At 40.1% G+C, this 15108-nt stretch overlaps 4 protein-coding genes across 4 annotated transcripts in view; 2 read left to right on the top strand and 2 right to left on the bottom strand.

Annotated features, from left to right (window-relative positions):
- Positions 1–32: 32 nt before the first annotated feature.
- gskip (gsk3b interacting protein) lies at positions 33–2723 on the top strand. Its single transcript, XM_083892462.1, has 3 exons — positions 33–181; positions 1369–1614; positions 1717–2723. The coding sequence occupies exons 2-3, from the start codon at positions 1372–1374 to the stop codon at positions 1873–1875; spliced, it is 402 nt and encodes a 133-aa protein (XP_083748588.1). The 5' UTR covers positions 33–181; positions 1369–1371; the 3' UTR covers positions 1876–2723.
- Positions 2724–2862: 139 nt separating this feature from the next.
- LOC310929644 (NPC intracellular cholesterol transporter 2-like) lies at positions 2863–4587 on the bottom strand. Its single transcript, XM_083892461.1, has 5 exons — positions 4502–4587; positions 4139–4242; positions 3785–3892; positions 3501–3673; positions 2863–3301 (listed from the first exon to the last, which is right to left on the bottom strand). The coding sequence occupies exons 2-5, from the start codon at positions 4218–4220 to the stop codon at positions 3215–3217; spliced, it is 450 nt and encodes a 149-aa protein (XP_083748587.1). The 5' UTR covers positions 4221–4242; positions 4502–4587; the 3' UTR covers positions 2863–3214.
- A 351-nt stretch (positions 4588–4938) lies between these two features.
- On the top strand, positions 4939–6358 carry isca2 (iron-sulfur cluster assembly 2). The gene is made up of 4 exons (XM_083892963.1): positions 4939–5028; positions 5226–5391; positions 5577–5692; positions 5799–6358. Exons 1-4 carry the CDS (start codon positions 4961–4963, stop codon positions 5971–5973), a joined length of 525 nt encoding a protein of 174 aa, XP_083749089.1. The 5' UTR covers positions 4939–4960; the 3' UTR covers positions 5974–6358.
- A 1055-nt stretch (positions 6359–7413) lies between these two features.
- Positions 7414–15108, bottom strand: part of eml5 (EMAP like 5) — a gene marked incomplete at both ends in the record, with an annotated part of 39405 nt that continues 31710 nt past the window's right edge. Inside the window, 15 exons of the mRNA XM_083892433.1 lie at positions 7414–7450; positions 7532–7632; positions 8270–8423; positions 8503–8606; positions 8694–8856; positions 9659–9831; positions 9927–10115; positions 10203–10317; positions 11455–11612; positions 12039–12247; positions 12323–12496; positions 12953–12973; positions 13178–13276; positions 13361–13490; positions 13720–13798. Of these exons, the coding sequence (XP_083748559.1) occupies positions 7414–7450; positions 7532–7632; positions 8270–8423; positions 8503–8606; positions 8694–8856; positions 9659–9831; positions 9927–10115; positions 10203–10317; positions 11455–11612; positions 12039–12247; positions 12323–12496; positions 12953–12973; positions 13178–13276; positions 13361–13490; positions 13720–13798 (1906 nt within the window). The remainder of the gene's footprint in view (positions 7451–7531; positions 7633–8269; positions 8424–8502; positions 8607–8693; positions 8857–9658; positions 9832–9926; positions 10116–10202; positions 10318–11454; positions 11613–12038; positions 12248–12322; positions 12497–12952; positions 12974–13177; positions 13277–13360; positions 13491–13719; positions 13799–15108) is intronic.

Genomic DNA, 15108 nt, shown 5'->3' with positions numbered 1-15108 from the left:
GACGAGCAAGAAACAACGAGCAGGTAGTTTGATGATTGTGGTGTGATTTTTATGGCAGTAAAAACCATAGCGTTAACAATTATCTAACGCGGGGTGTCGCCCATTTGGCTGATCCTTGCCCCCACAACCCAGAGTGGGCTGGAAGCTTCTACAATCCGGAAGAACACAAGCAGCAGAGGAGGTGAGCAAAATCAACGCAGTTTGGTTAGAAAGGGCTTTTGATATCACACTCAAATCGAGCGCGATTGAAACGTTTAATTAAATGTCACATTTATCCTTACATACAAACAAAATGTTATAAACAAGCCTGGGGCCTGCGGTGTGGCTAATTGCTACGCCACTGCAGTTAAGCGACACCGCTGTCAATTCTCTCAGTTTTACGACAAACGGCAGATATTTACCGTCTACGTTAGCGACAGACTGTAAACATGAATAAATGTGATTTAGCAGATGTATAACAACTCAAATTGACTCAGTGACGACCTGTAAAGCTAGTAACCACCACCACGATGATGCAGCATTAGCGGTTTTAGCTTGCATGCTTGTTTACTTTGGCTAAACTTACTTTCCCTAAATGTAAATTGTGCATTCCCTCAAAGAAAATGCAGTTGTAAATCCTGTCTTCTCAAAGTGTGTGTGCGTGTTCCTTGTCTACCTTTGATTTGCTCTCTCCATTTATTTCCTATGAGGGATACAAGTTGCAGGAAATATGTTAAAAGTATAAAAATACTCGCAAGAATGTCCTGAAATCAATCAATCAAGCATTTTGACAATATGAATTGTTGAAATTGGCTGAAAAATACATGTAGGGGGGTCACATCAGGGAAATCAACAACTGTGTTTAATGAGATTGTTGATTATCTGTGGGAATTAGAATGAAACTAGTCAATATGATTGACATTTTCTGCAATAAACATTAAATTCCATTGCATCCAGTCATGAGTATTCATGTTGTTGCCTTTAATCTGCCCTCTCCATACATTTCTGATGATAAAATAGATAAATTAGCAGAACAATTTAGACATTAAAATATCAATTAAAAGAGGAAAATAAGTAGTTGGCTCTCACTTTTAAGCAAAGAGGTGATGGGTCATTCTTTGATCAGGAGGACGAGATTTGAGTAACCAGTAACTTGAGACTAGTTACTCGCTTCCAGACATGTTGAGTCCCAGGTTGCTTTGCCTTTCACAATCCGAATTCAACTAGAACTTTCCCCCAGAGAACTCACTTTGGAACACAAAGTTCTTCTGTTGCCTTTGATGTGTGTGTTTACTTTGCTTGCCTTTCAAGCACCCCCTTCAGAAGAAATCAATATCATTTAGACATGAGTACTACGAGTATGTCGTCTTATGTTCTGTTCCATTACAGGGGATGGAGATAGACTGCCAGCCTGAGGAGTCCATCGTCTCTTCGTTTGACGACGACAGCGTTGAGCTCGGTGACGTCAAAGACATGAGACTGGAGGCCGAAGCGGTCGTCAAAGACGTGCTGTTTGCGGTCAATGAAATGCATGTGTCACAGAGTCTGACCAGTGCGTCGGATGTGGCTTATATAAATGTGGAAACAAGAGAGCGGAACCGATACTGTCTGGAGCTCACCGAGGCAGGACTGAGGGTAGGAGCCACGGCACAGTGGATTCTTGTTAAATATATGCACTTTAAATACCCCCGAGTTATGCAAGGTTTTACAATGAAGCTGTCACTTTTACCCAAACAGGTGGTGGGCTATGCCTTCAATCAAGTGGACGAGGATTTGAACAACCAGTATCACGAGACAGTTTACTCGCTTTTGGACACGCTCAGTCCGGGTTACAGAGAAGCCTTCGGGAACGCTTTGCTGCAGCGACTGGAGAGGCTGAAGCAAAATGGACGATAAAACCAAAGCAACCATAATCTTGCTTTTTTTTTTGGAAAATTACTTATTTTATTCACCGGAAAAGACGACCTTTGGGTAAAAGTTGTCAAATGGGCTGAAGCTGTGGGTGTGTATTCGGATACGAGCCAATAACCAAGTCCAGTCAAATATTATGCGACGCTCGCCTGCCTAGTTTCCTCAACAATAGCGAGCACCCTGCTCGATCAGTGTTGCTTTGTTCAGTTGAATGACTGTTTGATACGACTGTATGGTTACATCGTGTTGTTGACTTAAAACTGTGGAAAGATCTTGCAGCTTCCATGTGTTACAGATTTGGAACTGTGCATGCCATTTATACTCAAAAATCAGAGGAAGCAGCAGCTACATTTTCCCCTTCTATACCCTTCTTGCACTGAAGCCGTGACCTGGTGTCTGATCATAATACACTCAGCTACTTCTCATTTCAGGGGTCTCAGTGAAAGAGCCAAAGCTGTATTCCGTGTTACTCACACACTGCCTTAATGAGTCACTTTTGGGATAAGAAATACTTCTGTCAGGAGATGGGTTTTTTTGTGGGGTTGTCGTTCACATAAGTAGGTCAAACCGTCAACCTGTTTTCAAAGTTCTGATTATTTTTAAAGCTGAAGCTTACATTTCAAACATTTGCTGTAAAATTAAAAGCTACCCTTGTGGAAGTTTTTAAGTATGTTGTTGTGGTCTTTGCCTCAAACACACCCTTGGTTTATTGGCTTCAAAATAATAAAATGTGGCCTGCTTATGATCCTACTTCAGTCTTTTAGAAATCAAACATGGCCCCTTTATAGTCACCAATATTCCTCAGACATGTGATCAGCAGTCGTTTGCTCCAGTAAACTCTCACCACCTCAGAAGCTATTATTGACATTTTAGTCATCAGTTTGCCCAAGCATCCCCATGACAATATGATCAAACAAAACGGCTCAATTTCTGCCCATGCTACTACAATAGGACACTGCAAAACAATTGTGCTCAGTGGCTAAACTGGTTACGCATTAGATTATCATTATTTTTATTAGGTGGCACAAGGTCAGATATTACAACATTTTTAGAAAAAAGTTACAGCATTCACCTTTTGACTACACAGCAGCCAGCAAGTTATTTACATAACAGTGGAATGACTGAAATGTAAGCAATTCTACTATCATAACTCAATTATCAAATCATTGCTTTAGCAGGATTTTCAGTGTGCATTGTAAGTAGAAGAAATGCTTCTTAAAAATCAGTTTGATTCGTGAATAAAAGGAGATCTTGAGTCATTAAGTCTTTTGTTTTTTTGCTCAAAAAGGTGAAAAAGAAAACTAATTAATATTGGAGGTATTAGTTAAGATACAATCTGAACAGGGAACCTGATGCAGAACAAGTCTTGTTTTTTGTCGTCTCTCAGTTCCCACTCCACAACCAGCTTAATCTGCAAAGACAAAGAGGAAGTGTTTCAAAAATAAACAGGGGAAGTGAAAAACAAAACATTTCACATTTAAGAGCACGAGTATAGATCAAATGCTCCATTAAAATGTTTCATCCAGATGCACAAAAACAAGTTAACCTAATGCAATGGGTGAAGCAATCGGAAATTTGCATAGCAATAGTTACAGTTACGTAGTACTTACTGATGGATACTCTGACTTGACAGGGAGAGAGTTCAGGTAGTGATAGCTCTGCTGCTTCTGGATGGGACACTGGATTCCAGACTTGCAGCCATCTTCCACAGGAATGGGGAAGGGGACGGGAATTCCTGCGATAACACCGTGAACCACTGCGGCACTGGTCTGGCTCTCCACAGCTGGATTAAAAGATGATGTCAAAAGTTACGAGGGGAAAAAGAAATGGGAAGTGATGTTTATCATGTTTGAACTGAAGGGAGACGTTTATAAAGAGGACACAGTCCACTCACCGCTGTTGAATGTCACATTAACACTGTAGGACTGTCCTTTGCGAAGCTGGCATGGCTGATGGGGACATGGGCTAATGTCCACAATGGCTACTTTGCCAGAAGATGATCCTTAAATTAACAGAAAAGAAAAAAGAAATGCATTAACTCAAAAATACATAACTGCAACCAATAGTAAACACCAAGTCTGTATTTAGTAGTTACCCTGGTTACATGAAAAATAGACAATCCAATGTATGGATTTCAGTTTATGGTTAATTTAATTTAGGTAAAGCATATTTGGACTTTTAAAGAAACAAAACATTAAAGAGTACATTTTATGAGAAGAATACAGGGCTTTCACGTCGAAAAACTCACCACAGTCAATGAATTTCACAGGCACCGCACAGGTGAAACCAATCAAGCAGAGGCAAACGATGACTTGAGACCGGAAATCCATGTTGTTCTCTTTCAGTGCGATCCTAAAAAGTAGATGAGTCAACTTTTAAAGTCGTCGGAGAGTCTGAACAATGAACACAACTCAGTCATATGACGCCGTGTTTTGTTTCCCTACGTCTGTCGAGGGTGGAGGCAACTAGAAAGCTAACTATAAAGCTAAACACATAGAAAACAAAAAAACATAAAAACAAACTGGTATTAAGGCTAAAACACAATGAGTTACCAAATTAAGTACAAACAAACGTATGTATGTATAAGGAATTCTAAAGTAACAAACTGTACCTTTTATGAGCTGTTATCTGCCTTCAACCCAGCCGAACCTGCCACTTTTGACGTCGCTGTATCACGCGAGATTGGGTAACGCCTATTTATACTGTTGGTGTGCCCAAAAATGTGCCTGTCAAGAAAGACCCACAACGTTATTAAACAACACTCTCTTGCACTATTTTTCAAAAGTGTGACAAATTACCGTTAATTTTTATTATGTAATTGGTGTATTTCATCAGTAGGACTGTTTTGTCCGATTTAAGCTTAGGAGAGTTGCGCCTGGCAGGCAAAATAAATGTGCACACATCACGATGTCCAAAGTGACGGTGAAATCCAATCAAAGGCCACAATATATATGACAGACAGGCAACGTAACAAATCAAATCACCGTATTTTCTAGGGGGCGTTTTTATTTCCATAGACCAATAATTTTAGCCAACAAGAGCGAAGGGGGTGGAGCTAACTACGTTTGTTATGAACATGTCACTCGTGAGAGGGGCTACGATAATTGCTTCAAAATCAAGAATGCTGAACTTTGCAAGGTAGCGTATACATTTAATGTATGACGAGGATTTTGATCGCAGTGTTAACATTGTTCTACTTAGAACAATGTCTTTGTGTTGAATTGTTTGACAGCTGGCGAGCTATAGCGTCAGTGCTAATGCTAAGTAACAAGCTAACGCTGCAGGGCAAGTGACGTTTCACAAGTCAGATTTAACACTTGACAAATGATCTCCAGGTCATCTGCTCTTCTGAACAACCTCCGCGTGAGTCAGCAGTTTCAACGGCTACCCAGGAACCCCGCAGCGGCGATCCAGCGCTTCAGTTCCGCCTCAGCCCAGGAGGTGTCGGCGGTGTCGGGTGCATCTGAAGATAAAGTTCACCTGACCGAGTCATGTGTGAAGGTCTGCACGTACTCATGGGTCTATTGTTGTTCTATTCCTGTACACTCTTGTCTGCAAAGTGCTGATCACAGTAATCGTCTTCTTCTCTAAACAACAACTATCATCCTAATCTGATGAGTTTCAAGCACATAATCTAAAATATTTCGATTAATAGTCCTGCTCATGTGCCCCTTCCTTTAATGCAGAGATTAGGAGAGATCATGGAGAAAGGCGAGTATTTGAGAATCCATGTGGAGGGAGGAGGCTGCTCAGGCTTCCAGTACAAGTTTTCTGTTGACAGTAACAAGAATGATGACGACAGGTAATCTACCATTAATCCACACTTCAATACAATAATTTCCCAGTGGCCACATTGTTTCTTGCCTGAAAACCCAATCACGTGTTTGTGTCTCCTCCTGTACCCCCAGGGTGTTTGAGCACAGAGGAGTGGGGATTATCGTGGACCAGGACAGCCTGGAGTTTGTGAAAGGAGCCACAGTGGACTTCAGCCAGGATCTGATCCGATCCGCTTTCCTGGTTCTCAAGAATCCTCAGGCCGATCACGGCTGCTCCTGTGGCAGCTCGTTCTCCGTCAAATTGTGACCCTGCTTTGCTGTTTTGTTCCGTTAATGTTATTTAAAAAATCGCTGATGTATATGGATAAATCAACACATTTCTCGCAGACAATAAAATTATTCGATATAATGTATTTCAGTGCTATTACATGACACTAAATCATGTGTTACTAATATATTGTTACTCTGGTTATTATCTGTTTGTCATTAACTGCTGCATCATGTGTAAACAGCAAATCTGGCGAATAATCTTTTGCTTCTTTTTGAGCATGAAATACCTTGAAAGTGGATCAAATGTTGCTGATTGTTCATGTCAAACAAAGGCATTGCTTTTGTATGTAAAATATGTCTATAAGTCATATAGTATATGTGAATATAAAGGATAAAAAACTGCATTATATTTCTTTCAATTCAAATAAAACGACGTGAACTGTGTTTTGTATTCAATGAATTCTTACTCTGCACCTTTTCTAAACTCAAAATCCGACGTCCATGGTTGCCTTTTTTATTAAATTTAAGAAACATCTCACAAAAAATATACAAAAAAGAATATCTACAAATGATATTTACACTGGAGTAATGTAAATCAAAATTTGCAGCAACGTTTTTTTTTCCGTAGTTAGTCTTAATACAGGGAGCACTTTTCTTGTCGTATTTTCTCTTGATAAAACATTCCATTTATAGCAATATATCTCGTTTTTACGCACAACATTAACTCACAGTTGAAAAGTCACACTCTCTGTGTGTGACTTTAATACGTCGTTTAGTAGCAGCACACATCGCAATAACAGTGTATTAAAACCTCAATGTACAAGTGTTTTCTTTTGTTTTTCTGAGGAATTAAGATTGTCTTCCAGTAAATAAGCCATGCACGAACGGATCTTCACACGAGAGTATGAACACGTCACGGAGAGAGAGAGAGAACACTGACGCTGAGGGGAGTTCTGAGGTCTAAACACAGCCACGTAAAACCGTAAAATGAACCGTCAGGGTAACACAGTGACCAGGTCAGGTGTACAGTGCATAGTATGCTTTGGCATGCTGACATCCAGAACATAACGGTGGATGTTACATTCAGGAGGAAGGCCACAGGATTTGGAATTACCAGTAAAAAAACAAAAAAAACAAAAGAATGAATGAATGAATGATCAAAAACAAAATATAAAAAGAACTCATTTAGCTGAACACACACAGATTAAGGCTAATTTAGTTTGCTACAAAAAATGGCATAAACTGAACACAGATTCTGTCATTTAAATAAATACATTTAAAAAATGATATGCACATGCTGTGTTTGAGTGTTAACATGAGCCTTGCACATATTATGCATGCACCTAGTTTTGAGGCAGTGATTTCCATTATATCTGTGTTCATTTACAAGCTGCCAACGTCTGTTGTTTTCCTTCGATTTTTTTTCTTTTCTCTGGAGGAGGAGCCATGCTGGGAGGAACCCTGACGTTTCCGAGTCTCAGTGAGGAGCGTGGACACACCGCCACACAAAGAGGCTGCACAGGAAAATGTAAAAAAAAAAGAAGAGATTTAATATTTAATCTCAGCATAAAAGTTTTGAACGTGGAACCTCGTACCTTCTGTCGTCTCCTCCTGCACTGACGACAAAGTGGTCTCCGTTTGTGAAGCGTACGTTTGTCAGGTGAGCAGAATGGCCCAGAAAGCGCTTGTGTTTGGCCTGAAAGAGATCACATCCATGTCTTTACCCGGGATATTTGTGACATGTGAATATTTTCCTGTTTCTTTGATTTTTCAGCTTCTTAAATGTGAATATTTTGTAGTTTCTGTGATTGTTCAGCTTCTTAAATGTGAATAATTTCTACTTTCTGTCATTTTTCAGCTTCTTAAATGTGAATATTTTCCAGTTTCTGACATTTTTCAGCTTCTTAAATGTGAATATTTTCTACTTTATTTGATTTTTCAGCTTCTTAAATGTGAATATGTTCTAGTTTCTGTCATTTTTCAGCTTCATTTTTCAACAAGAAATTTGAGAACATGTTCATTTCCAGATTTGACAAACACTGATCAATATTTTTCCACATTTTCTGACATTTCATGGACCAAACAATGACTCGATATCATATATCGACACAAATTGCTGTTAGTGCCTTTTTTAATACGACCACTGGGGGCGCTTCAATTCTACACCTGGGACCAAGGTCAAAAAAGTTGTAACAATCTTCCATACCAATAAAAAATATTTAAATAGATAACCACAGAAGATGGCTATGACCTGGATGACTGAGAACAGATACTGGGAAAAATTGTAATATTAATATAATAATAATAATGTTAAAATGTTAAATCATACGTACAAACTTATCTGGACATGGAAAGTCAAACAGCTTCACCATTCCAAAGTCGTCCCCTGTGACAATATTCAGGCCTGAGTGTGACACACAGGCACAGGTGACGTCTGCTTTGTCAGTGTTACGTGACCAGATCCCCACCACCTCGTCTCCAAGGACACTGGATTCACAAAGAAAGAGAAATGACATTTAGAAATGACACATGTACCAGGTATGGTCATCAGTCTGAACCCGCTCACCTCGTCCATGTGGCCCACGTGATCCTGTCGACGTGAGTCTGCTCTGTGACCGGTTTCCCAGACGGAACCTCGTACACCAGTCGTTTATAAGCACCTGTGGATATCTGTGGTTCAAAGACATGAGAGGTCAGTGAGCAGGGAGGGGGGAGCTGAGAGGCGAATGAGGCCTCTAAAGTTTTCCTTTTCCATACCTGGATGTAACTGCTGTCGGCAGAAAAGTCCATCTGCATCACAAAACTGGGGATGTCCCTGCAGCTGTTGATGCGGTTCAGCTGTGGGCCGATCGTCAGGTCGTAGAAGTCGACCGCGTTCTCCGCAGAGCCGACGGCCAGGTAACGGGAATTTGGACTGAACCTGAAACGGACACACGCAGACTTACATACCAAGGGAGTTTGCTTTCTATTTTTCTCTATATCTATCTATCTATCTATCTATCTATCTATCAAACAATCTATCTATCTATCTATCTATCTATCTATCTATCTATCTATCTATCTATCTATCTATCTATCTATCTATCTATCTATCTATCTATCTATCGATCTATCTATCGATCTATCTATCAAACGATCTATCTATCAAACGATCTATCTATCTATCTATCTATCTATCTATCTATCTATCTATCTATCTATCTATCTATCTATCTATCTATCTATCTATCTATCTATCAAACGATCTATCTATCTATCTAACTATCTATCTATCTATCTATCTGTCTGTCTGTCTGTCTGTCTGTCTGTCTGTCTGTCTGTCTGTCTGTCTGTCTGGTTGTCTATCTATCTATCTATCTATCTATCTATCTATCTATCTATCTATCTATCTATCTATCTATCAAACAATCTGTCTATCTATCTATCTATCTATCTGTCTATCTGTCTGTCTGTCTGTCTGTCTGTCTGTCTGTCTGTCTGTCTGTCTGTCTGTCTGTCTGTCTGTCTATCTATCGATCTATCTATCTATCTATCTATCTATCTATCTATCTATCTATCGAACGATCTATCTGGTATCTATCGTTTGACGGACAAATCAGAGCGATCATGTCGTTTAAATCAAGTGGCGACCAATTCGTGACGTCAACCATGAGAGTCTGAATTCTCATTTCAAAGCCTTTGGTAGTTCACATGTATCCAAACTCTCACTGCACTCTCAGTACCTGATGTCCTGGATCGGGGAGCGTCGGTCCCTTTTCTTGCCCCAGATTTTGAGCGAGGCGACGAGCAGGATAATAAACTCGCCGTTTTTCATGCCGATGGCCACCATGTCTCCCTCTGGGCTGTAGCTGATGGTGTGTGCCGCGTGGCCCAGGTTCACTTTATTGAGCATCTTCTGTTTCCCCCAACAAAAGACAACAAGACATGATACAAACATTAATTGTTATGAACAGCACATCTTTATTAAAAAGTGTTCAGATTCAGTTGGACCTTCTCTGGGATGTCCCACAGGCGAACAGTGCCGTCCTCTGCAGCAGACAGAAACACGTCTCTGGACGGGTGCGTGCCCAGGCCCCAGATCGGTCCGTCCATGTGTCCGTTCACCAAGATGTTGCACGCTGCGTTCTTCTCCCCGACTTCAATGATCTCGGCGTTCCTGGTGCCCACAAGGATTTTACCCTTGACGCAGCATAGCAGGGAAATACATGTCAACATCAACATCAACAACAGATGACAGTGGAGCGCCTGTTCTGATCTGTGACGTACCTTCCCTCTGCAAACTGAGCGCACGCAGTCTATGATCTGTCCAGTTTCTAAGCGGAAGGCCCTGCAGCGCTTCAGCTCCTGGTCCCAGAGCTTTAGAGCGCCACCCTCCTTTGACCTGCAGAGGAAAGACATCTAGATTTAGGTCATGTGAAAACACACAATCATTTAGATAAGGAGACGATTACACGATAACCATGTACACTAGCGTTCAAAAGTTTGGGGTCACGTTGTCCTTATATTTTTCAAGGAAAAGCACTTTTTTTCAATGAATATAACATTAAATGAATCAGAAATACACTCTATACGTTGTAAATGTGGTAAACGACTATTCTAGCTGCAAACGTCTGGTTTTTAATGGAATATGTACATATGTGTATAGAGGCCCATTTCCAGTGTTCTAATGGTACATTGTGTTTGCTAATGGCGTTAGAAGGCTATTGGATGATTAGAAAACCCTTGAAAACCCTTGTGCAATGATCGTAGCACAGCTGAAAACAGTGTTATTTTGAATAAAAATCATTATTTCTAATCTTGTCAATGTCTTGACTATATTTTCCCTGGTTTCACACATTCACAGATTATTGTAATAAGAGAGGTTTAATTCTGGGAATTAGGAATTCTAAAAATCAGAATTCATGCGGTTTTCTTTTTTGGACTCATCTGAATTTTACTTTAATCTCAGAATTATGACTTTAATCTAAAAAAAAAAACAAACAGTCTTTAATCTCAGAATTATGATTTAAAGCTCATCTGATTTTTTTTCTCTAATCTCAGAATGATGACTTTTTTCTCAGAATTATGATTTTAATCTAAGAAATCAGTCTGTAATCTCAGAATTATGACTGAAAGCTCATCAGATTTTTTCTTTAATCTCAGAATTATAACTTTTTTCGGAATAATGACTTCATTCTCAGAATTATGACTAATCTCAGAATTAGGACCTTTTTTCTCAGAATAGTGAGTTAAATTTCAGAAATAAATCTCAGAAGTAGGACTTTAATTTCCTATTAAGATTAAGTCTTTAATCTCAGAATTATGGCTAAATCTCATCTGACTTTTTGTTTCATCTCAGAATTATGATACTATTCATTTTGCAACTCTTTTGATGAATAAAAGTGTGACTTTTAATGGAAAAAACAAGAAAAATGTGTATAGGCGAGCCAAAACTTTTGAACGGTAGTATAACATAAATAATGAGACGTGCTAACTGATGTGCGCTCGTGTGTACCAGCCAAACGGAAACAACACTCACGGTCTTTCTTTGCCGCCGGTGACGATGAGGCCGTCTCTCAGTGTGGTGTACATGGTGAACACTGGGCCCGTGTGAGCTTTGGCCACTATTCTGACTAGAATGTGTTCCTTCCACACACACACATCCCCACTTATGGTACCTGTAAATGTCAAGTTATTCTGAAAAGAAAACAAATCTGCACTAATCTAGTGGCCTAAGAGAGCAGCACAGAAAAAAACAGCACATTCAAGCAGAACAGTCATTATTTTGAATACTTGTATAGAGCTGCAACGGATTATTTTCGTAATCGAGGAATCGTTTGGTCCATAAAATGTCAGAAAACACTGATCAGTGTTTGTCAAACCTGGAAATGACGATGTTCTTGAACGTCTTTGTTTTGTCCACAAACCAAAATGAGTCAGTTTTAATGATTTCTTTGTTAAGCGGAGCAAAGAAACGAAGGAAATATTCATATTTAAGAAGCTAAAACGATCAGAAATCTTGTTTTAATCATGAAAAAAGCTTCAAACCAATGAATCGATCATGAATTGTTTCAGCTCTATACTCATAATAGTATAATAGACTCAATGGTAATTGGGACTTACAGCTCCAAATGCCACAGACAGCATGGTCTGCATGCGGGCGTCCTCGATCGAGCTCAGCACGCCCTTCTTGCTGAGCAGAGCTCGACCGGCCAGCGTCCAGAAACGTACGTGTTTGATCCCCACGGACACAAAGTGTGTGTCCGAGTCCGGCCTGAACTCAGCCACAAAAATCCTCTGCGTGTGACCGATGCGACTGGCCACTTTGGCACCTGAGACCCACAAAAGCAAAGTGAAATGACAACTGTCCGGGTTTTCTGATCCCCGTATTTTCTCCTTTTTATTACCTTCCTGCCATTTCCAGATGGTGACGGTGTGTTCAGGGTCCAGGCCGACAGACAGCAGCAGTTTCCCCGTGGCACTGAAGCTGACAGAACACACGCCGCCACCGTGGAAACAGCGCAGCACTGACAGCGTTTGCTTGGTCATGGCGTCCCACACGTGGATGGACGGAGACGTGGCTGAGTTAGAGAAAACAAAGTGGAAATAAATGGAATATTTGTCCAAAAACTAAACGTGAGATTGTGTTTTGGTTTATAGAATTTCATACTTGACGGGAGATAAATTAGTACGACAGTTTATACTCTGAATCTTTAGAATTCTGAAGCAAACTTAAATTTACATTTGAGGAGATGGGTCCTACATCAGATCACCACTAGATGGCACTAAAGTTAAATAATGGATTTGAGTTGAAACACACTGTTTAATTTTACAACGGAAACTAAGTCTAAAACTAAAAAATAATTTAGTTAACTGAAATACAAATAAAAACGACAATTTAAAATAAATAAATAAACAAAATAATAATAATGACTAAACTGAAACTACGAAATCATTTTGTTGAATTAACTAAAACTTAACTGAAAAAAAAAAAAAAAGCAAACCTAAAAAAACCTAAATAAAAAAAAAAACCTTACCTGACATGTCACCAGTGTCACCTGAAATGAAAGAGAAGTCAGTTTAATGGACAAAAATAGTTTGTTGGCTTTGACTTTTTAACAGTTTGTGGATTGATATATACAGTAATGTATATATTCATGTATGTATATATATCATTATGTGTTTCATATCAGAGATAAGAAGAAGAAGGAAAGAGGAGGCAGCTGCTCCTGACACAGGAGGTCAGCTTCTCACAAACATACCTACTTGGCCTGTTGCCACGACGTTGGGGAATTTGGGATGTTGATTGATTGTCAGGCACAAAATGTCGTCGCTGTGTTCTACATAGAAACTTTGGCAAGCTGTGAGAAGAAGTGTTATATTTTACTTTTTACGCATTATTATTATTATCGTTATTATTATAAGTGCATCGCAACAGGACTCACAGGTTGTCAAGTTGAGCACGATGCCAATGGAGGCCGTGTGGTAAATGATGTCCGCCCCCTCGTTCAGGTAGTGCACGTTGTTGCGGCAGTCGTTGCCACGGTAACCAAACACCAGATCCAGCACGAGGTCCTGAGAGAAGGGAGCAAGGACGACAAGAAAGTCAGAAAGGTCAACGCCATGAGGACAATGAGGACGTTTCCTCCCTCCCCCCGAGCCAGCTGTTTCTGCCTGATGTCGTTATTTGATAACAGAATTAAGCGACTACGCAGAGACGCTGTCTGGAGAGCACAAGCACGCGTCATCAGCCGAGAAGATCCCATTAGAGTGTACATGACATTCATCGTTGGTCCCTTCTTACCTCGATTGGTCTCTTCTTTTTGCCGACGTTGTTGGTCTGCAGCTTCTCCGGCTGTGGCAGTGCTCTGCTGACAGGAGGCCTGGAAACAGACAGCTGGGTTAAGAAGGCGGCCGAGGAGGAGCTACGTCTGTATTAGAATTATTATGATGATGATTGCAGGAGCCATATATTCATTTGTATTTTCTGGGTTTATTCTTGCTGAACACCGGGGGGCGTATTGGAAATGCAATTTGAGTTAAATTATAAGAAAGTTGCATCAGTTTATCTGAGTTACGCGTCTGAACAAAAAATGGGACTTAGAAAAAGTGAGTTTTGTGTGAAAACTTGGAACAAAGTCCATCATTTTCTGAAAGAATACACTCATAAAAACACGTAAACATCTTCTGCAACGACCGCCATGAACACCCCGACGCTCTTCTTTCATCTCAAGTGTCTGTTTTATCAGTGAAGCACTGAAAGATGATATATGATTATTACATTTCCACACATCTTCAGGACATAAACATATCAGTACGAAGCAATTGTCTGTCCTAACCCAGTCAGATTATTTCACAAAAGCTCCCATAGAGTGGTCCTGTGGCACATATATATGCGAGTTATGGAGGTCTACTTACATAAATTAACTTATTTTTATGGTCAAAAACCTCCTAGTTGCTGCAAACCAGCTGATCGAAATCTCTCCTCACTGAAGACGGCATCCTTACGTCACGATTCCAGGCTTTTTCAGAGCGCTTGCAGAGCCCGAGTATACAATTAAAACCCAGAGTTCTCAGGTTTTAAACTTTAGGGCTTCATAAACAAGGTAATGGTGCAGATGCACACCAAAAACAGCGTTAATTTGAACTTTTAAAGGTCTATGGGAGCTTTAAATCCAATAAGTTACATATTTCTCTGACTATTTTAGAAACAACACAAACAATGATAGTGACAGTGATACAACACCACAGCCAGGTGTCACTAAATAAATTTAAAAGTTAAACCCACCAAATGTGACTTACCTGGATCCTCTTCATGGCAGCGAGAACAGAAGGAAAAGGAAGCAAGAATTAGAAAAAAAGGAGGGTTTCCTGCAGCGTTCACTCACTGCTGCCTGCTGGACACACGATACACAACACCTCAGCCACTGAGAGGACACAAAATACATGAGTCAGTGGCAAGCGTGTCGCCATGGCAACCCAAAGTCTATCGCTATGACAACTGCCGGGCAGAGGATGCACGGAGAGCCAGACTCTCTGGAAATCATCGATATTACGATAGATTTTTAAAATGCATTTTTTGACAAAGACCTTTGGTTTGTAGTATGACGGTAAAATAATTGTGTGTAAAAGTAGATACATCAACACAAGAGCTTACCTGACCACGCCCTGTCTTCATGTGGAATTAAAGAAT

This window comes from Microchirus variegatus, assembly GCF_963457635.1.
Source record: "Microchirus variegatus genome assembly, chromosome: 7".
Classification (NCBI taxonomy): domain Eukaryota; kingdom Metazoa; phylum Chordata; class Actinopteri; order Pleuronectiformes; family Soleidae; genus Microchirus; species Microchirus variegatus.
Note: the sequence above shows the minus strand (reverse complement) of the source record. Positions and strands in the feature narration are given on the sequence as shown.